Genomic DNA, 22,500 nt, shown 5'->3' with positions numbered 1-22,500 from the left:
TAGATAAAACAACAATAAGTACACCTACGGAAACAACTGCATTAGCTACAAGTGATGAAACTTTAACCACAATTGATTTAACAACAGAGAGCGTAGATGTTGTAGACACAACATTAACGGTAGGTGTTATTGACACTACATCAACAGCAGAGACTACAGGCGCAACCGAAACAACAGATGCCATCACCGAAGCACAAACAACAGATATGTCGCTAATGAGTCCCAAAACAACAGACATTATCAGCTTTACGGAAACTCAGACGAAAATCTTCACAGAATATACTGAACCGACACAAACTACGCCCCTTACAGACACAGCAGAATATACTACCATTGATATGACGAGTCTCAGTCCTGTTTACACCGAAGGCTTAACGACATCAACAGAGGCGGGAGTGTACATCATCTCAGAGACTCCCGTGACGTTGGAGTTGGAGCACGCGTACACCCAAGCTGCTGGGGAGGCAGTCCTCACCACCCCGACGGAAACTCCCGAGGACTTGAAGACAGACACGCGCACAGAGACAGACGCAGGGACGACCACACTACCCACGACGACTAAGGCAGACGAACCTACAGACCTGGCGTTCACTACAACGACCAGCCTTGCTGACCTGTTTACCATTGTGACTGATCCAGGTGTAGAGGCAAGGAATGTGACGATACCGGACGACCAGCTCCTCTATAACGCCTCCCTGGGCTCGAGCACGGCCCCCGCTGAGGAGCCGACGATGATGACGCCGACCCCAGTGGCAGCCACGACCTCAGCGACTCGGACTCCTGACGGGACAGCCATACCGCCGACGACTGACTTGCAGCCTTCAGCCACGCACGTTTCTCTCACGATAACGACCTTGTCTTCCCCCCTCCCGCCGGCGCCCGCGATCACACCGAAGGTCCCGGTGTCTCCCACGCCCAGCACCCCGCGCGAGACCGACGTCCCCGTGGAGACCCCCGACTACACGGGCAGCCCGAGCGAAAAGGAGCCCGTTTTCGACACGACGACGCCCCCGACGGTGTCGCTGCCGCCGCAGGTCGTGACCTCCGCAGCGACCTCCGAGACTCAGAGCGACCAGGCGCCCTCGGCACAGTGCGGGGACGGCTTCTGCCTCAACGGAGGGACCTGCGTGACCCGCGACGGAAAATCCTCCGTAAGTCTTCGCGTCTGCCTCTCATATTCCACTGCCGATTCGCAGTTTATGTAACCAGACGAATTTATACATCCACAATCACATACACATACACAGTGAAATAAATATACCCCCTACACCACTAAAGTAAACTTCAACAGAACACAAAAGGACACACTCAAACGAAACAGGAAAACACTGACTCAAAGACGCAAACAAACCGAGAGTAAACAAACAACTCACGAGAAAATTTAAGTTTCAACAACAATATTTCTCGTATCACAGCACATGATGCAATACCACCATCCACTTTATTACAATAAAAAAAATCATGACAAATTCACTTCATATTATAGCATTTCTCGTCACGTAACCGCATGTCGCTCTCCAATTAATTTCAAACAAATAGAAGAAATAACTAGCTGTCAGTACTATTAGGGGGAAGAGGGGGGGGGCGAATAAACAGCGAATTACTCACCTGACTTTTAATATCTATCAACTTATCTCTCTCTACGATGTCTTTCACATTTTATTGATCAGGAGAATCACCCTCTACACGCGTCTGCCCCCTCTCCCTCTCCCTCCCCCTTTCTATCTCCCTCCCCTTTATCCAACACGTTAATTACCCGTCCCTCCCCATCCCCTTTCTCTGCCATCTGCTTCGCGTAAGATTCACTCATGATAAGAAGTACGTACATCTGTCGTGAACTCAGGTGATATTAGTCATCGCATCCTTTTTTTTTTTTTTTTTTTTTTTTTTTTTTTTTTTTTTTTGGGGGGGGGGGTGATGTTGATTTTAATTGAGTTTCCCCGTTTAAAATGCGTCTGAAGTGAGGGAACTGGTTTTCTGTGGTTGAACACGTGTTGAAGATAAGAGCTATGAAGAGAGCTGAAGATAAACGGATCCGGCTTCGCTGAGGATATGCGTTGTATTTGATAAGATAAAAGGAACGTGTGTGAGGGAGCGAATTTCCTGGTCTCCTGTGTATATTATCGTTTTTTTTTTTCTTCTTCTTTTTTTTATTTTATTTTTTTTCTTACACGCACACGCGTACGCATAAGTACACGCACACGCACAAACACACACACACAAAAAAAACTAACACACTCCAAAACATACAAAAATATTTACATACATATGCATTTCAGTATATAGACCTATATGTATGTATCTATATGCAAATACCTTCTACGTAACTACATGAAACACGATGCATTTACTCTACGATTCATATCCCCCCCTTCTTTATAATGTAACTTTTTCCTTACGCAGTGCAAGTGTCCGTTTAACTACAAGGGCAGTTACTGCGAATTGTATTTCTACATCAACAAACCGTATTTCGTTGGAGCCTCGTATCTTGGTGTTGATGTTGGCAACCTCTCACTCAGACAAGGGGTCCAGGTACGGTTGTTGCCATGCGTTGGCTTGTGCATGATTATCTGTGTGTTTCGTGTATGCCTTTTTTTTCTGTCTGTTTATCTTTTTTTTCTATTTGTCTTTTACTGACACGCTTTCTATTTCTATTTCTTTCTTGAACTCTCTCTCTCTCTCTCTCTCTCTCTCTCTCTCTCTCTCTCTCTCTCTCTCTCTCTCTCTCTCTCTCTCTCTCTCTCTCTCTCTCTGTTGTTGTTGTTATTATTGTTGTTGTTATTGCTGTTATTATTATTATTATTGTTGTTGTTGTTGTTGTTGTTGTTATCATTGTTATGATTATTATTATTGATATATATGTATATATGTAAAAAAAAAATATATATATATTTATGTATATATATATATGTATATATATATATATATATATATATATATATATATATATATGTATATATATATGTGTGTGTGTGTGTGTGTGTAAGTATATATATCTTTTAAAATATTTTTCTCTGTCTGTCTGTTTCTCTCTGTTGCGTCATCGATAATGGTCAGCGGTTTGTTTTGCCGAGTACCAAGTCGGTAGTTTCTCTCTCTCTCTCTCTCTCTCTCTCTCATCTCTCTCTCTCTCTCTCTCTCTCTCTCCTCTCTTCTCTCCTCTCCTCTCTCTCTCTCCTCCCTCTCCCTCCTCCTCACTCCTCCCTCCTCCTCCCTCCCTCCCTCCCCCCTCCCTCCCTCTTCCTTCCTCCTCTCCCTCCCTCCTTCCCTCCCTCTCCTCCTCCCTCCCTCCCTCCTCCCTCCCTCCCTCCCTCCCTCTCCCTCTCTTCATCTCTCTCTTTTTTCTCACTCTGGAGAGGGAAATATATCCGCATGTAATTTTTATTTTCTCATTGAAATGTAGTGTAAAGATGCCGGCAATAGCAAAAGGAAAGCATACAGAACACCGAAGTATTTTGTTCATGTAGGTAGGTGTGTGAGAATGAAAGGAAAAGCAAGTCATGTCAACCATAATGAATATTCAGATAAAGATATTAAAAGATAGAACTTGTTATTTAAGCGCTCGTTGTTATAAGCGAATTCTTGGATTTTGTCGGACCGTGAGAGAAAAGGAGAGAGAGAGAGAGAGAGAGAGGGGGGAGTGAGAGAGAGAGAGAGAGAGAGAGAAGAGAGAGAGAGAGAGAGAGAGAGAGAGAGAGAGAGAGAGAGAGAAAGAAAGAAAGAAAGAAAGAGAAAGAGAGAGAGAGAAAGAGAGAAACTAACGATTTAGTATTCGTCAAAACAAACCACTAACCATTATTCGATAACGCAACATCATCTCACGTGTGCCACACCCTATCGTAAAATACGACAGTACAACCTCAGAGAAAAAAAAACAGGTATTGTGAATGGTCTAAAACTACATACGGCAATTATATATCAAGGGACAGTTATCTCAAGCTAGTGAGAAGAAATTTATAATGATGAATCTTACATATACAACATTGGGTGTAATAAGTGAAAAAAAAATCATACGCGGAAAAAAAAAATGTTTTGTTTATCAAGCCATGGAATGCAAGAAAAATAAAAATTAAAGGATTTTGGTTTCCTTCCGAACTAAACTATTGATGCTACACATAAACCTAAATAAATATAAATAATAATAATAACAATAATAATGATAAAAATGATGATAATAATGGTATTGAAAATAATAATGGCAATGATAGTAATAATAATAATGGCATTGATAACAATAATGATAATAATTCTAGTGATAATGATAATAGTAACAACAAACAGATAAATAGATGGAGCTTCTAGAAACAAGTTTACGATAACAAATTTATACGTAATCCGGACATAGAGAGAAAAAAAATTTTAACATAAGATTCTAACTGAGAATATCACATCCGCTATCAGCTGATGTGCCAAGAGAAAACGTGGAGTTGATGTAAAATGTAAGTACAGGAAGCTGTTTTCGTTTTACTGTTATTATTGTTGTTATTGTTATTATTGCTGTTATTATTATTGTTATTATTATTATTATTGTTATCACTAATTATTATTATCGTTATTTTTGTTATTATCGTTATTGTTATTATTTTTATTATTGTTGTTACTTCTACTACTACTACTATTATTATTATTACTACTACTACCACCACCACCACTACCACTACTGTTACTAGTACTACTACTATCATATATACTATCTCTCTCTCTCTAGCCATCTCGCTCTCTCGCTGTCTCTCTATCTATCTATCTATCTTCTTCGCTCTCTCGCTGTCTCTCTATCTATCTATCTATCTTCTTCGCTCTCTCTCTCTCTCTCTCCTCCCTCCCTCCCTCTCCCTCTCCCTCCCTCTCTCTCACTCTCTCTCTCTCTCCCTCCCTCCCTCCCTCCCTCCCTCCCTCCCTCCCTCCCTCGTATGTGCCTCCCTCCCTCCCTCCCTCCCTCCCTCCCTCGTATGTGCATACGTGTTTCAATATCTCTGCACATGTGCCTATGTACCTATGTTTTGCATGTTCCTCTGTGCCTTAGTGTAGAGCCTTCGAACCAGTCCCTCAGACCACCCAATTTCCTGTCGTTTTACTTCTCAGGTTTACGTCCAGTTCACGTCCCAGAGTCCCAACGGCTTGGTGGCCTACAGCGAGGGCCCCAGCGATGCCTTCTTCATGCTGCTCCTGAGGAATTCGCTGCTTCAGTTCGTGTTCTCGTGTGGCCTACAGACCGTCTCTTTCCTGCAGGGGAACGAGAAGCTGGCTAGGAACTTCCGTACTGATGTGTCTGTAAGGTGTGTGTGTGTGTGTGTGTTTGGGGGTCTGTGTGTAAAAGGTAAAAAGGATGGGATGTGGAAGTGGGTGTGTTTTTTTGTGGGTTGGGGATATATATATATATATATATATATATATATATATATATATATATATATATATATATATATATATATATATATTATATATATAATAATAATAATAATAATATATAATAATATATATATATATATATATATATATAATATATATATATATAAATATATAGATATATATAAATATATTCACAATATATATGGGGCCGCGGTGGCCGAATGGTTGGAGCGTCGGACTCAAGACTGTCACGACGGCAATCTGAGTTCGAGGGTTCGAGTCACCGGCCGGTGCGTTGTTTCCCTTGGGCAAGGAACTTCACCTCGATTGCCTGCCTAGCCACTGGGTGGCCAAGCCAGCTCAAGTCAGTGCCGGGTAAATAGAGATGGTGACTCGATAAAAACACCGGGCGGAAGGCAATGGCAAACCACCGCTCTAAATTGCTAAGAAAAATCATGGAAACCCATGATCGCCAAGGCCGCGAGGGTTCGAGTCACCGAGCGCCGCGTTGTTCCCCTGGGCAAGGAACTTCACCTTGATTGCCTACATAGCCACTGGGTGGCCAAGCCAGCCCAAGTCAAAGTGCTGGTCCCAAGCCCGGATAAATAGAGAGAATGATTACCTAAAAAGGTACCACCAGCACTCTCCGTGGAAAGGAACTGGGGGCCCTACCACGTACTCACTCCAAGAGCATCACAACATGAAAACTACAATTAAGTATCATGCTGTGACCACGGCGGCTCAGACATGAACCTACCGTTAAAAGAAGATATATATATATATATATATATATATATATATATATATATATATATATATATATATATATATTAATGAGCGTAAGTGTTGTGTGTGTGTGTGTGTGTGTGCTCGCGTGTGCCAAAGTTTTCTGTGTCTGTATATCTTTTATGTATTCAGAATCGTTTATACATAAGTTTGCACACACACACACACACACACACACACACCTCACACACACATCCACATACACCCCAACCCACCACCACACACACATATCCCCCACCCCACCCCACACACACAGATATGCTCATTATATAACCGCGTATTACTCTAAGTTGATAACCGACTGATGACGCAATATCCTGCAGGATGTGGTGGACGCCATATGAACCAGACGTGCCGTGGGGAGCTGGCAAATGCAGCGCGTCTTTGCAGGTGATTTTTTTGCCATATGTCATCTCCCTCTGACTTCGCTCGTGTCACTGTCCTTTTGCCATGCACGATCTGTTTGCTGTTTGCCATTATCATTGTCATCTCTTTGGTGATGTCTCAGTGTCTCTCTCTCTCTCTCTCTCTCTCTCTCTCTCCACACACTCTCCTCCTCTCATCTGTTATTCTTTCGCCAGGCCCTCCCGTTTTTTTCGTCTCTCTCTATTTAAATCTCCTCTTTTCTTTATTTCATATAATCCACCCTGAGTGATATTCACATATAAATTCCCTTTTATTGTTAAATGATTTATGAACACTTTTCCTCTGTTATTTATTTCGTTACTTGTTACTTCTCTCGTTATTGTTCAGCAGATTGTCTGTTCATTAATTCTCTCGTATTATTCATGTTTGAATTAACATGTCGATATTAACTTCCCTATCATTTACTTACCCTGGTATTAATGTCACAAATTTCTGTTCACATTAACTTCTTTCTCGTCACTGTCATTACGTTGTCCTTGTGAATTTTTAACTTTCTTGTAACTATCAAGCTGTTGTTTTTATCATTATGAGCTCATTTTCTTCATAAAATCATCGCCATTAACTTACTTCCTGTTACAACCTGCTATCGTCAGAATCATCATCAAATCCTCTATTTGCATTAAAAAGACTTTCTCATAAGGCACTTCTCTCTCTCTCTCTCTCTCTCTCTCTCTCTCTCTCTCTCTCTCTCTCTCTGTCTTCTGTGTGTGTGTGTTCCTCTCTCTCTCTCTCTCTCTCTCTCTCTCTCTCTCTCTCTCTCTCTCTCTCTCTCTCTCTCTCTCTCTCTCTCCTCTCTTTTCTTTCTGAATATGTATTTCTTCCTGTATACTCATCTCTCTCATTTCTTTCTCTTCTTCTTCTCTCCCTCCTCGTTCCCCTCTCTCTCTCTCATTTCTCTTCTCTCTCTCTCTTCTCTCTCTCTCTCCTCTTCATCTTCTCTCTTTCTCTCTCTCTCTCTCTCCCTCTCCCTCCTCGCTCCCTCTCTCTTTCTTTCTCTCTCTCCCTCCCTCCCTCCCTCCCCTCTCCCCCCCCCACCCCTCCAATACAAACTCTGACCCCCCGCCCGATTCCAGGTCAACGACACGTCACCCATCTACAGCGAGCAGAGGTCATCCACCGCCTCCGTCCGTCTGGGTCACGTGTACCTCGGGGGACTCCCCTCCTCCTACTCCTCCCCCCTGGTGGTCAAGGCGGGGTTCCTGCCGCGCCTGCAGGGCTGCGTGTCCATCCTGGAGGTGCGGGAGTCTGGATGGTTGGGTTTGGGTGGGTGGGTGGGTGGATGCGTTTGTTTGTGTTTGTTTGGTTGGGTGGATGCGTTTGTTTGTATTTGTTTGGTTGGGTGGATGCGTTTGTTTGTGTTTGTTTGTTTGTTTGGGTGGGTGGATGGCGATGTTTGTACGTGTTTGTCTGTTTGTTTGTTTGGATGGATGCGTTTGTTTGTATTTGTTTGGGTGGTTGGTTGGCGATGTTTGTGCGTGTTTGTTTGTTTGTTTGCTGTGTGTCTATCCTGGAGGTGCAGGAGTCTGTTTGGGTGGATGCATTTGTTTGTGTTTGTTTGTATTTGTTTGGGTGGATGGATGGCGATGTTTGAACGTGTGTGTTTGTTTGTTTGGATGGATGTCGTTGTTTGTACGTGTTTGTTTGTTTGTTTTGGTGGATGGATGGATGCGTTTGTTTGCGTGTTTGTTTGCGTTTGTTTGGTTGGATGCGTGGTGTTGTTTGGTTTGTTTGGTTGTGTTGTTTGTTTTGTGTTTGTTTGGGGATGTTTGTTTGTTTGTGTGTTGTGTGACTAGGGGGAGGTTTGTGTGTTTGTTTGTTTGATGGGTGGAGGAGTTTGTCTGTTGTTTGCTTTGTTTGTTTGTGGCTGGGTTGGTGTTGTTTGTTTTTGTTGGTGTTTGTTGCTGTGGTTTGTGTTGTTTTTTTGTTGTTGTTTTCTTGTCCTCGCGTGTTTGTTTTTGCTTTTGTTTGGATGGACGTGGTTTCTATGTTTTTTTTTGTTTTTTTGTTTTTGTTTTTTTTACAGATCCTTTAAAAAAATACTGCTCATACAATAAAAAAAAATTGAAAACAACCGCTCCCACAGGTTATAATAATAATAATAAATAATAATAATAATAATGATAATAATAATAATAACAAATAATAATAATAATAATAATAATAATAACAAATAATAATAAAAGAATAAAAATCCTTCAAACTTGTCTGATCCCCAGGTAAACGGGCGTGAGATCGACGCGTGGGTGGAGGGCGTGGGGGGCGAGGGCGTGCAAGAGTGCGGAACGGCGCTGTGTCCTGCCGGGTCGTGTCTGAACGGCGGGCTCTGCGTGCCGGGGCCTGCGGTCTGGTCTTGTAACTGTCCCCCCGGGTAAGCCTTTGCGTTTGAGGAGAGGCTGGGTGGGAGGGGTGGAGAAGGGTGGGGGATGTGGGGTGGGGAAGGGTGGGGGGATGTGGGGTGGGGAAGGGTGGGGGGATGTGGGGTGGGGGGGGTTAGGGTGGATGTGGAGGGTGGGAGGGAGGGGGGATGTGTGTGTGTGGGGGGGGGGGGTAGAGGTGTGTGTGTGTGTGTGTGTGTGTGTGTGTGTGTGTGTGGAGGGGTGTGTGTGTGTGTGGAGGGAGGTGTGTGTGTGTGTGTGTGTGTGTTTTGTGTGTGTGTTGTGGTGTGTGTCTTGTGTTGTGTGGTGTGGTGTGGGTGTTTGGAGGGGGGTGTTGTGTGTGTGTGTGTGTGTGTGGGGAGGGTGGTGTGTGTGTGTGTGTGTGTTTGTGTGTGTGTGTGTGTGTGTGTGTGTGTGGAGGGAGGGTGTGTGTGTGTGTGTGTGTGTGTGTGTGTGTGTGTGTGTGTGGAGGGAGGGTGTGCGTGTGTGTAGTTTGTTTATATCAGAAGTTATTTTCGTGCTTATCGTATTTGATAACTTTTATGTAATTTCATCATTTATTTATTTATTTTTTTATTATGTTCAACTTTTCTCTTATTTTCTTTCTACTACTTCATTTTTATGCCCTGCTTCCTGTTCCTTACGTTGTTATTGTTTTTTCTTATTTTTATTTATTTATTTATTTATTTTCATTTTCCTATTTAATTTCGACCTGTTCTATATTTAATTATTCGCCTTCTTTCTTCTTCTGTTCTTTATTCTTTCAGTCCATTTAATTTTAGTCGTTCTCTGTCTCTCTGTTTTTTTTTATTTAATTTATATCGTTTCCCTTTCCTGTGCTTCCTCTATTTATTTCATTTCATTCTCTTTATTCCTTTATTCTGTTTATTCATCTATGTTATTTCCCTTTCTTGTGCTTCCTCTGTTTATTTTCTTTCTCTTTATTCCTCTATACCGTTTATTCATCTATGTCATTTCCCTTTCCTGTGCTTCCTCTGTTTATTTTCTTTCATTCTCTCTTCTTCATACATCTCGATTTAATTTCTTTCAGCATTTTATTTCATTTCTTTCAACCCCCGATTTAATTTATTATGATCTTTTTATTTAATCTTTTCTTAATCCAACATTTAATTTCCGTTATTTTTTGTTATTACTGAAATCACTGTTTATCTTTTTTTTTTTTTTTTATCCTATCATCTGTCTCTATATAATTTCTACTATTATTTTGTTTAATTTCTTCCAATACTTTAATTGTATTACAACAAATTTTCTGTACAATCTGTTATAAACCTATTTAATTCATTTCAATCCTCTGTTTAACTTCTTGCAATCCTCAATAATGGCATCTTATTCTCTATTTAATTTTCTCCCTTTCATTAATTTCTAACAAACCTTACTTCATTATTTCCAATTTAATTAATATCTACCGATTCCTCTAGTTAATTCCCGCTATTTTCCTGTTTACTTCTTCCTCCATTTAATTTCTACTCAATTTCTGCCAAATTAATTAATTTCTACCGATTCCTCTATTTAATTCCTCCAATCCTCCGCTTAATCTCTAATCAATTTCTTTCAATTTAATTAATTTCTACCGATTCCTTCATTTAATTCCCGCCATTCTCCTATTTAATTCTTCCTCCATTTAATTTCCGCCAAATTGATTAAATTTCTACCGATTCCTCCAATCCTCCGTTTAATCTCTACTCATTTTCTTCCAGTTTGATTAATTTCTACCGATTCCACTAGTTCATTCCTCCAACCCTCCGCTTAATCTCTACTCAATTTCTGCCAATTTAATTAATTTCTACCAAATCCTCTATTAATTTCTACCGAATCCTCTACGAATTAATTTCTACCGAATCCTCCATTTAATTAATTTCTACCGAATCCTCTATTAATTAATTTCTACCGAATCCTCTATTTAATTAATCTCTACCGAATCCTCTATTTAATTATCTCTCTCTGCAGGTACCATGGTGAACTGTGCGAGCGTGCTGAGTGTACCGGGGGGTCGCCTTGTCACAGCGGCCAGTGCGTGACAAGCGTCCTCCGCCCGAATCCCCTGTGTATTTGTCCCCCGCACCGCCACGGCCTCTACTGCGAACTGGGTGCGACGCTATTATTTTCTTCTTCTTCGAGTTTTTTTTTGAATTTTTGAATTTGGGTTCCGTTTTCTTTTTTTTTTTTGGGGGGGGGGGTGGGAGGGTTGGGAGGTAGGGTGAGGGGGGAGGAAGGAAGCAGTGGCGCAGAAGGGGGGTAGGGTGGGGATTTTATGGTTTCGTGAAGGGAAAGGTAGTGTGTGTGTGTGTGTGTGTATATATTCTTTAGGTTTTGTCAATATTTATGACTATAATATTTTTGATAAGAGTTCTCACCAATCGTGAGATACCTGAAAATCGATTCTATCTTTAATAAAACCAAACAAACAAATGGATGAATAAATAAATAGATAAATAAATAAATAAAAAGTCTTAAAAATATATACTACCGGAAGCGCTATCAACAGAAAGACGCGAAGCAGAGAACGTTCGCGCGCACTGACCTCACTCATGTATCTTGGCCTTTACATCCGTTCAGAAGAAACCTTGCGCCACGCTTTCATGCAAACTCGGAGGAATAATAATAGTAATGATAATAATAATGATAATACTACTAATAATGATGATGATTAGTAAATATAAATGGGCAGAAAGGAGAGCTAGATGGAACGAAACCCAAACACTCTGAAAATATGAAGGGCAAATGATAATAATTGTGATAATGATAATAACAACAACAATAATAATAATGATAATGATGATACTACTACTACTACAACTACTAATGATAATAATAATAGTAAATAAATAAATAAAGAGAGAAAAAAAAATCTACCAACCCCATCGACATTCAACCCCCCCAAAAAAAAGTTTCAAAGCGTTCTTACACAAAAAGCGTACGAATAAATAAAGATATTACTAAGATAAATGATAAATAAAACTCTCGGCCTAAACTACAAGACCATAGAAAATATCTTGCAAGTGAATATGAACTCGACAACGAAATATTAATTGTCAAAAACTGGGCTTGATTTCTTTTTAAAAAGGGCATTATGTATTTATCACTAATTCAAGGTTTCGGTATTTTAAAAGCTATTGTTTGTTTTCTAAAAGGATAAGAGTCATATTCTTAAGCAGAGGCACGGTATTAAAGGTTAAGAATCTCGATAAGTGACTCCAAAATCTCAAAATTGACCTCACCTTTCAAACAGTGACCTCACTCTTTCAAACAGTGACTTCACTCTTTCAAACAGTGACCTCACTCTTTCAAACAGTGACCTCACTCTTTCAAACAGTGACTTCAATCTTTCAAACAGTGACCTCACTCTTTCAAACAGTGACCTCACTCTTTCAAACAGTGACCTCACTCTTTTAAACAGTGACTTCATCTTCTCAAACAGTGACCTCACTCTTTCAGATAGTGACCTCACACTTTTAAACAGTGACTTCACTCTTTCAAACAGTGACTTCACTCTTTCAAACAGTGACCTCACTCTTTCAGAGTTACCTCACTCCTTCAAAGTGACCTCACCTTCTCACTGACCTCTCCACCACTTCTTTCCTAATTACTGCCTCTTTCTCTCATCCTCCAGAACGAGTGGTAGAGAGACCCTCTTATGCTGGTACAGTCGAGGGTTACAGTTCGTACTCAGTCTACAGGGTCGAGGAAGACGTCACACTCGGCCTTGCTTTGAGGTGAGGCAAGGAGCTGCATATCTAAGGCGTTTCGGCAGTCATATGTGGATAATAATGATAGTGATGATGATAATGATTTTAGTAATAATGATGGTGATGATAATAAAAACGATAATGATGATGATAATAATAATAATAATGATAATAACAATAAAATGGAGATGTTAATAATGATGGTATTAATATTAACAACAAAAATAATGTTAATAGTAATAGCAATAGCCATTATATTTATAAGCTATTTTCGCAAGTTCGTTACTTTGAATGTCCATCATTGTACACATAGCAGCAAGAAACCAGCTTTAATATGTCACATTTATAAATTTCCTGTGTTCTGTAAGTACATATTTCTTCGTTTATTTAATTTTTAGTAACTCCCTCCTTCTCGTTCTTCTTCAGACTTCACTTCACGACGCAGGCTCTGCGGCAGGTGGGGTTGATAGCCTACCTTGGCAACAGTGTCAGGAGTGCCACGCGGGACTTTCTGGCACTCAGCCTCGTGCGGGGTCACCTCATGCTCACGTGGGACCTTGGCGCAGGTATAGTGCCGGATCCGTGGGTGTAGTGTTGATGTTTATGTTTGTTTTTATTTTATTTATTTATTTGTTTGTTTTTGTGTGTGAATGGTGGAACTCCCTTTTACGGAGTTGATAAAATGACTGGAAAATAAACATTCACATTTTTTTTTTTTCGGGTATCTGGGGTTAATGGTTTAATATATGGTGTATATTTCCTTTTGGTGGTTTAATGGTTGGTTAAACATTCTATGGTTTATTATTTCTGTATGTTTGTTGTTTTTTTCCTGGAATCAGTACTTAGTGATTTCTTTCCCTAGTAATAAACCTTATATCTAACTAAATAAATAATACTTATAATAATAATAATAATAAGAGAGAGAGAGAGAGAGAGAGAGAGAGAGAGAGAGAGAGAGAGAGAGAGAGAGAGAGAGAGAGAGAGAGAGAGAGAAAATATCGAGTTCCAATTTAGGGCGAGAAATATGGGTATTTCCATCATTTCTGCTAACAATTTCTGCCCTCCACTCGGCAATATACCTTATACCTAAACCAAATAAAAAACGATACTAGAATCGAGTTCTAATTAGCGCCAAAGGTAATCTTCAAGTTTATAAATATGTACTGAGGTCTCTGTCAACGTCAGCTCTTGATTGGTTGATGTGGATTCAAATATATTGGCTTTTCGTTATAAATCTGATGAATTTTACAAAAGACACTCATTTTTTTTATATAATAGAGGTGTCTGAGAGTTCCCTGAGTATTTCTACAAGTACATTAGCGTAAAGAATACTAATCAAGAAGTAAAGAATATTATAAGGAATTAAACGTATGAGAAAGTATATAAGATGAGGCGCAGTTCCAGGAGAGAAAAGATACGTTTCTCTCTGTAAATATCAAAGAAATAAATGAAACTAAAATTAAATCACACTCACTAAGAGCATAAAAAAGAGAGAAAAAAAAGAAAAAAATCCTTTGAAAAATAAGACTATAGGACTATAAAACAAATATTGTGTCTCTATATCTGTTTAGAACATGTCACCAACTTTCGACTTTTGGCCTTGACTGAAGAGGGAACTTTATCTGTCCTTCCTCCCACAGGCCCCAGGCGATTGATGACGTCAGAGGCGCTGGACGGCAGGCTGCATACTCACACGGCGCTGCTGGTGCGGGAGGGGAAACAGGCGTGGCTGCAGGTGGACACGCAGAAGAACGTTACAGCGACATCGCCAGGCTATCTCTCTTCCCTGAACACGAATAAGCTGCTTTATATCGGTACTGGTTTAAGGTCTTTTGATTTTTTATTTTTTATTTATTTTTTTTTTTTTTGTGGTTGTATTGGGTCGAAAATTTAGGATGCTTATTTCATAATCGTGGATTTACAGGCACACACGCACATGCACACACACACACAACACACACACACACACACAAGCATACACACAAACACACACACACACACACACACACACACACACACACACACACACAAGCACACACACACACACACACACAAGCACACACACACACACACACACACACACACACACACACACACACACACACACACACACACACACACACACACACACACACGTCCCCCCTCCTATCCAAACTCCTCCCACCAGCTCTTCCATCCACCCCACATCTCCCCTCCTTCAGGTGGACACTCCTCCTGGAACATGACTCACCTGCCGGCGGACATGTGGCGCCACGAGGGTTTCCGAGGCTGCGTGTTCGACCTGAGGGTGGCGCGGAAGACTTCGGGGCCTTGGACAGCCCTGAGGGTGGCGGGGGCGGCTAACGTCAGGGAGTGCGGGGAGGAAGTTTGCTCGAGGGAATCCTGTAAAAACGGCGGAACATGCATCGAGGTCGGCGCTACGTATAGGTGTGTTCACGTACCATGCCCAAGGGCGTACGTAGGTCTGTGCTTAAATGGGGGGTTGCTACAAGGCGTGTTAGGTTGGTGTTTTAACATTGTGTTAAATATATTAATTGGCGTGTTATAGGATTTATTAATTGGTGTGTGATATGTTAAATAATATGTGAATTGGTGTGTTAAATAATGCATTAATTGATATGGTACGTGGTGTTTTTATCTTAATTGGTTTATTCATCGGCGTGCTAATTGTTGTGTTAAATATCTTAATTGGTGTGTTAAATTATCTGTTAATAAGTTTGTTATATTACGTGTCAATTAGTTTGTTAAATCATGTCTTACTTGGTGTGCTAAATAACATGTTAATAGTTGTGATAAATGTGTTAATTGGTGTGTGCAATGATGTGTTTATTGCTTTATTAATGACGTGTTAACTGACTTATTAAATTATGTTAATTGTTAATAATTCAAATTTTTGTCCACGAAGGTGTCACTGCACCGTCGGATGGAAAGGACCCCGGTGTGGAGTCCCGAGCCACGTGTGCGAAGGGAGCCAAGAGTCCTGTGCCCCCGGAGCCTCCTGCCTGCCCGCCGCGTCACCTGATTCCTCGTCCACTTGCCTCTGTCAGATCGGCCGCACAGGACCTCGTTGCGAGAAAGGTGAAAATGCGAAATGGCGTGAATATAGTAGGAAAATGTTCGTTGTTACTTAGTGAAGGGTTCGAACTGGTGTGAATGTACAGAGGGAAAGTGTGCTGGAATGTTCGTTGTTTGCTCAAAGAAGGGATTCGAACTGGTGTTAATATAGAGTGGGGAAGTGTTCATCGTCGTTCAGCGAATGGGTTCGAATTGGTTCAGGTATAGAGTGCGAAAGTGTCCGTTGTCGCTCAGTGAAGGGTTCGAAACGGTGTTAATATACAGAGGGAAAGTGTGCTGCCTTCGTTGTTGGTTTAGAAGTGCTCGAAAGGATGTGAACAAGAGTTTGTTTGATGTGATTAGATTGAGTCCTTTAGTTCCTGGAAATTATGTATATAATTTCTAATAGACTTGCACGCGCACAGAGACACATTATGACTCAAAGTAGGGATCGCTAGTTGGTGGCCAATTAAGCAGCATGAAACAACTCAAAAGATATTAACAAAATCGTAAGACTAACGTACGAAAAAATAGTTCGCAGTTAAAAAACACTTGAGGTGTCCCTCTGCAAATGAAAAGTAAATAAAACAACATAGAAACCAACCATAAAAAATATACATAACAAAATCGGAAGAAAAAATTAATAAATCGACTCCCATGCATCACACACACACACACACACACACACACACACACACACACACACACACACACACACACACACACACACACACACACACACACACACACACACACAACACTTGAAGCATCCTTCTACCCACTCGCTCTCCCGTCTCCTTTCCTCCAGCGATTAACATCACGGACCCCCATTTCTCCGGCGTGGGGTCCTTCCTCAGCCTCCTCGCGCCCAACATCAGGAGAGAGACGCGGGTTACCTTGGCCTTCAAACCGGAGACTCGCGATGGGCTGCTGTTCCTCGCCTTACCCAGGACGTCTCCGGGAGATTTCCTGGCCCTCGCTCTCGTCAACGGGACGCTCCAGCTTACGTATCATTTGGGTGAGGCGTTTGCATTGTTGTTGTTGTTATGGCGTGGAAATGGGGTGGTGATGGTGGGGAAAGGAAAGGGAGGGTAAGGAACGAAGGAAATGGAATGGGGTAGGGGTGTGAATAGTTGATAATTGTCGATAATCTTTGCATATCCCTCTCCTCTTCACCATTACCATCTTCATCATCACCATCTTCCTCTTCATCATCATCATCATCATCACCATCTTCATCTTCACCATCATCTTCATCATCATTTTCATCTTCATCACCATCTTTATCTTTATCCTCATCATCACCATCACCATCTTCGTCTTCTTCTTCATCTTTATCTTCATCTTCATCATCAGTCACCATCACCACTACCATGATGATAATGAGGATGAGGACCATGATGGTGATGATTATGATGATTATCATAAAAATGATGATAGTAGTAGTAGTGGTAATAACAACAATAGTAATGATAATAATAAGAAAAAAAGAATAACAAGAATATTAATAAGAATAATGATAATATTGATAAGAATAATGATAATATTAATGAGAATAATGAGAATACAAATAAGGATAATGTTATTAATAATGATGATGATGATGATGATGATGATGATGATGATGATGATGATGATGATGATGATGATGATGATGATGATGATGATGATGATGATAATAATAATAATAATAATGATAATTATTATTATTATCATTATTATTATTATTATTATTATTATTATTGTTATTATTATTGTTATTATTGTCTTTAGATTTGCTAATTAAAATCAAACACCGGATCACTACCAGCGACCTAGGGTGATTGAAGTTTGAGGTATTGGAACACCAATAGAAATACGCAAGCATTTTCGTTTTCTCACTTTCACTATTCCTTAAACACCATGTATTATAGGTGTCATCAGTTTTAGCGTTTCAGGTTTTTCGAGTGATTAGTAAAAGCAGTACATTACCTCAGTATACTCTTCCCCTATTATTATTATTATTATTATTATAATTATTATTAAAAAAACAATAATGATGATCATAAAAATAATAACAATGATAACGACAACAACAATAAACATTGCGGCGCCTCGTGTTACAGGCTGGCGCGCCCCTGGCCTGATTCTCATCCGTTCGCGAGACGCCGCAGTGACCGGGGAGTGGCAGAGCGTGACGGTGACGCGTCGAGGGGGTGACGGGTCCCTGATCTTCCGAGGACACACTACAACGGCAGCGTCCTCAGAGACCAAAGCCAGCATGCTCGACACTCAGCCGGAGGTTTTCATTGGTGAGGCCAGTCGTGTTTTTTTTGTGTTTTATTTATTTTTTTTTTTTTTCGTTGTGGTTTGCATTTTCCTGTTTATTTGTTTATTTTTTGTGTATTTTTATTTAGATCCTAGTATTTTGGTTATTTATGTTTATATTTTCGTATTTACATTTATATTTTTTAAATATTTTTTTTTTTCGTTTATTCATATATTTGATTTTTTTTTTCATTTTTATTTTTCTTTCTTTCTTTACTTTTTTATTTATTTATTTTTTTTTACGTAGAAAATAGTTAAACATATCCGTCTATCTTATCATAGGTAGTCTAGAAAATGTGATTCCTTAGCACTGCTAAAAAATGTACAAGTCTTCGTTTTTTCTTCATTGCAGAGTGTATATTTTGCATTTTTCACCGACCTGTTAGAACAGCCTGTATCCTCTTGTTACGTTTTTGCATTTTGTACAAAACTTGGACGAAAAAAAAACAGCAGACTTTACTTCATCATGATATTAACTTGTGTGACTTTACTTTGAAAGCCTTTGTACTATTCATTGAAGACCTTTTATCTTACTCTCAGTGCCTTTGTATCTTATCTTAGAAAGACATTATCTTATTTTGAATGCCTCTGTACTTATATACGAAAGACTCTTCCAACTTATCTTCAGTGTGTTTTGTATTTATTTTAGAAAGACACTTTATTCTATTTTTTAATGCCTCTGTGCCTATTTATTGAAAACACTTTACATGACATTGAATGCCTTTGTGCCTATCTTTTTTTTTCTTTGTGTGTGTGTGTGTGTGTGTGTGTGTGTGTGTGTGTGTGTGTGTATACTATCTTATCCTCCGCCGTTGTTCACTATTCTCAACGATCTTTCATCAACAGGTGGTGTCCCGGACTATGAGGTCGTGCCACCAGCAATAGCCCCTACAACTAGTCGTGTACCCTTCCGTGGGTGCATTCGGGAGGTGAGATCCCGTGGCATTCTAAATAACATCGTTTTTATCACATGAAAACTGTTTCCATGCTTAATATAGTCCGAGAGAAAGAGAGTTTTGTTTAGTACCATTTTCATCACATTACGGAGAGTTGGTCTCGGGAAAAGCCGTGGCATGGTCGTAAAGGAATCTACATATATAGTATAATCTACGGGAAAGTCTTACCTTCCTGTGATCATCCTCAGGTCAATATCAACGGCCACGACTTCGACATGAGGGCTCCTGACGACGGGGAAGTGTTGCGAGGGGCGGGTCTCGGGGACTGCGACGGCACGGCGTGTGGGCGGCACGTCTGTCTACACGGCGGCACGTGCACTCCTGCAGGGGATACGTATGTCTGCAGCTGTACAGAGGTAGCATCTACAAAACTATAACGGTCTACTAGTTATCTTCCTGTAATACTATTACTACCACTTTTTAAACTGAAATTACTATTTTTTAATTGGAAATCACGCTAATCATCACATACCTAAAAAATCAGGCATACAAAACTACATAAGACAGCTTCCTTGTAGGAATACACGGGGGCGAGATGCCAGCTCCCACGCGCGTGCCTTGACAACTCCTGCATCAACGGCGGGACCTGCGTGCCTTCAGAGAGCGCCGGGAACAAGAAGAAAAAGCGACGTCAGATCATGAGCCGAGACGGAGAGAGGTCGCCACGGTACCAGTGCCTTTGTCCTCCGGGTTTCGTGGGCGCTCGGTGCGAGAAAGGTGCGAGAGAGAAAACTTTATTTTGGTTGAATTTGCATCTCGGGTTTGGTAAGAGCGTAATGACTAGGCGATGGAGGCGAGCAGTTTTGATAATTTTATATATATGATAATGGCGTGATTATGTATAACCATGATCATTACGACAATAAAACTAGTAAGAATGACAATAATAATGATATTAATCATTCATCATCGTTAACGTATTTCTGTCACCACCGTATTTTCATCACTATGCCCATTTCATTGATAAGAAGCACTCATATCCACAAAGCATAGCAAAACAAAGCACCACTGAATCATTATTCATAAACGAGAGATCATAAATTCAGCCAAATTCCTGAAGTACTTCCTTTACGATGGCCTGAAGGAGCGGAAGTTTCGGCCCTGAAGTTCAGCGGGCGGAGCTTCGCCGTTGTACCCCAGGGGCCGTTCGGAAGCCCCGTGCCCCACCGGGATTCCTTCGCTCTCAACTTCTCCACGGCCGCGCCCCACGGACTGACTCATGCTGTGGCGAGGACAGGTGGGTTCTGGAGTGACTAATACCTCCTCGTTAAAATTTTCGCGTTTTGATATCTTGTGATATGAGTTTTGACGTGCTGTTAACTGGGATATCAGGTTTTCGTAAATTTCGCAGTAAAAATCGGATTTTTTTTTCAGCCCGACGCTCCCGTTGAGGATTTCCTTGGCGTGGGCGTAGCAGGTGGGCGGGTGAAAGTTGTGTGGCATTTGGGCGGAGATGGAGTCGGCCAACTACAGGTAGAAGGTAAGTAAAAGGCTCCAAAGGGTGTGTGTGTGTGTGTGTGTGTGCGCCCGCGTGCACTGTACGTGAGTCACCAGGTCTAGGATCCGAACGTGTATAAGATACCACTTCCTTTCGACCTTTACAGCTATGCTCCTTTAGACGTACCAGTTTTACGAAACAACAATAAAATTTTATTGCTTGCATATTGACAAAAAAAAAAAACTAATTATTTCCAGACAAAACCCCTGTTCTAGATTTAATTTACTCACCAGATGAACAACGTACCCCCCAAACAAAACAAACCAGATACCCCCACACATACGACATACGCATTCCCACCCCCGCAACAACCAACCGAAGATAATCCTCCTCGACCAACAGCAGCTCTAACAAACACCCTTCTACACCCTCCCTAACGCTTAACCGCCCTTCTAACTCCTCCCCCCCCCCCCCACAAGAACGCGTGACGGACGGGTCTTGGCACAGCCTGGTGGTGACGCGGGCGGGGGCGGTGGTGACGGCGTTCCTGGATGGGCGTCCCCACAAGGCGCGGAGTCCGGGCACCTTCTCGCAACTCAACGACCGCGATGGGGTTGTCTACGTGGGTGAGTGTGTGGGTTTTCGGGGGGGAGGAGGGGAGGGAGGGGGGGCGGAGGGAGGAGGGAGGGAGGGGGAGGGGGGAGGGAGGAGGGGAGGGGAGGGGGTTGTCGTTGTGGCATTCGATACCTGTTTTTTTTTTTTTTTTTTTTTTTTTTTATTATTTGTTATTTATTTGTTATTCTCTTGTTTATTATTTACTGTTTTTATTTATTAGTTATTCATTATTTTGTTATTTAGTTATTCTTTTGTTATTTATTTTGTTTATATTTCTTATTTATTTTGTTATTTGTTATTCTTTTGTTATTTGTTATTATTTATTACTTATTTTGGTATTTATCCTTTTTTCCGGGTTTCCGTATCACGCGAAGAAGAGATATAAAGGAGAATGAATAAATGAAACAAATAAAATGGATAAATAAAATGAAAGAGAATACATAATAAGTCTTTATCGGATGACATGAAAACAGCAAGATCATCCTTTCTGGAAATATTCATTCTCTTTCGTACTTATATATATATATATATATATATATATATATATATATATATATATATATATATATTTTTTTTAGTCTCTTCTTTTTTTTTTTTTTTCTTTTTCTTTTTTTCTTTCTTTTTTCATTTATTTATATACGTTTTATTTACTTTATTTATTAATTGAATTTTATTTATCTTATTTATTTTTACATATTATTTACATTCATATTTATTTTTTTTATTATTATTTTTTTTATTTTTTTTTTTTTGCATTTTACAATAAGGTCCCTTCGTTACATGGATGTAAGGCTAATCATGTTCCGCATCAGTGTTATGCGTGAAACCGAATAAAAAAAAGAAGTAAAGTCATGCATAGTGTGTTTTAAAAGCACCTCACGATATAACACGACAATAAATGTGAAAATGACAGAGGTACATGAAGATATGCGTGTCTAAAGGTGTTCTCGAGAACTGAAAATGCGTTGAATAAACGTTTGGTTAATTTGAACTTTTCGTCTGTAACGTAAACATAAACATGTTCTTGTTAATGCACTACAGCTGACAAAACATTTACATAAACACATTTTCTGGGTGTCAATTTGTCTGAGAACGCGCGTGCAATTGATACGATATATGAACATGATAATATGTATAATACAGAGCAATCTTGAGAACCCCCTAAAAGGAAATAATAATAATTAATAATGATAATAATAAATAAAGATAATAATAAAGATGAATAAAATAATAATAACAAGTAAATAAAATGATAATAATGATAGCATTTGACAGACTTATTAAGCTGACTTTTCATCCCCAAAATTTCCCCCTCAACAGGCGGCTTCCCTCCTGGCACTACCGTGTCATCTGGCACCGACGGGCACTTCCTCAGTGCCTTCGTCGGGTGCCTGAGGGGCGTGACGGTCCACCAGGGCTCCTCCCCCGTCAGGTTCTCCTCCCTCTCCCGTGGCCAGGACCTCCAGCCTTGCTTCTGAGGGCCTCCT

General features: G+C 40.5%; 1 protein-coding gene across 1 annotated transcript in view; it reads left to right on the top strand.

Annotated features, from left to right (window-relative positions):
• LOC119574056 (protein eyes shut-like) overlaps positions 1-22,500 on the top strand; it is a 38,444-nt gene that overhangs the window by 14,476 nt on the left and 1,468 nt on the right. Inside the window, exons 7-28 of the mRNA XM_037921145.1 lie at positions 1-1,151; positions 2,404-2,532; positions 3,404-3,463; positions 5,083-5,276; positions 6,459-6,525; positions 7,635-7,796; positions 8,778-8,929; positions 10,905-11,044; positions 12,568-12,670; positions 13,070-13,209; positions 14,284-14,457; positions 14,845-15,070; positions 15,549-15,721; positions 16,506-16,715; positions 17,803-17,988; positions 18,851-18,933; positions 19,149-19,316; positions 19,479-19,677; positions 20,045-20,197; positions 20,312-20,440; positions 20,878-21,024; positions 22,334-22,500. The exon at positions 1-1,151 is cut by the window's left edge and continues 1,979 nt beyond it; the exon at positions 22,334-22,500 is cut by the window's right edge and continues 1,468 nt beyond it. Coding sequence (XP_037777073.1) covers positions 1-1,151; positions 2,404-2,532; positions 3,404-3,463; positions 5,083-5,276; positions 6,459-6,525; positions 7,635-7,796; positions 8,778-8,929; positions 10,905-11,044; positions 12,568-12,670; positions 13,070-13,209; positions 14,284-14,457; positions 14,845-15,070; positions 15,549-15,721; positions 16,506-16,715; positions 17,803-17,988; positions 18,851-18,933; positions 19,149-19,316; positions 19,479-19,677; positions 20,045-20,197; positions 20,312-20,440; positions 20,878-21,024; positions 22,334-22,491 — 4,304 coding nt within the window. The 3' untranslated portion in view covers positions 22,492-22,500. The remainder of the gene's footprint in view (positions 1,152-2,403; positions 2,533-3,403; positions 3,464-5,082; positions 5,277-6,458; positions 6,526-7,634; positions 7,797-8,777; positions 8,930-10,904; positions 11,045-12,567; positions 12,671-13,069; positions 13,210-14,283; positions 14,458-14,844; positions 15,071-15,548; positions 15,722-16,505; positions 16,716-17,802; positions 17,989-18,850; positions 18,934-19,148; positions 19,317-19,478; positions 19,678-20,044; positions 20,198-20,311; positions 20,441-20,877; positions 21,025-22,333) is intronic.

This window comes from Penaeus monodon, chromosome 6 (genome assembly GCF_015228065.2).
Source record: "Penaeus monodon isolate SGIC_2016 chromosome 6, NSTDA_Pmon_1, whole genome shotgun sequence".
NCBI classification, from domain to species: Eukaryota; Metazoa; Arthropoda; class Malacostraca; order Decapoda; family Penaeidae; genus Penaeus; species Penaeus monodon.
The sequence above is the reverse complement of the archived record's forward strand: the minus strand, read 5'-3'. Positions and strand labels throughout refer to the sequence as shown.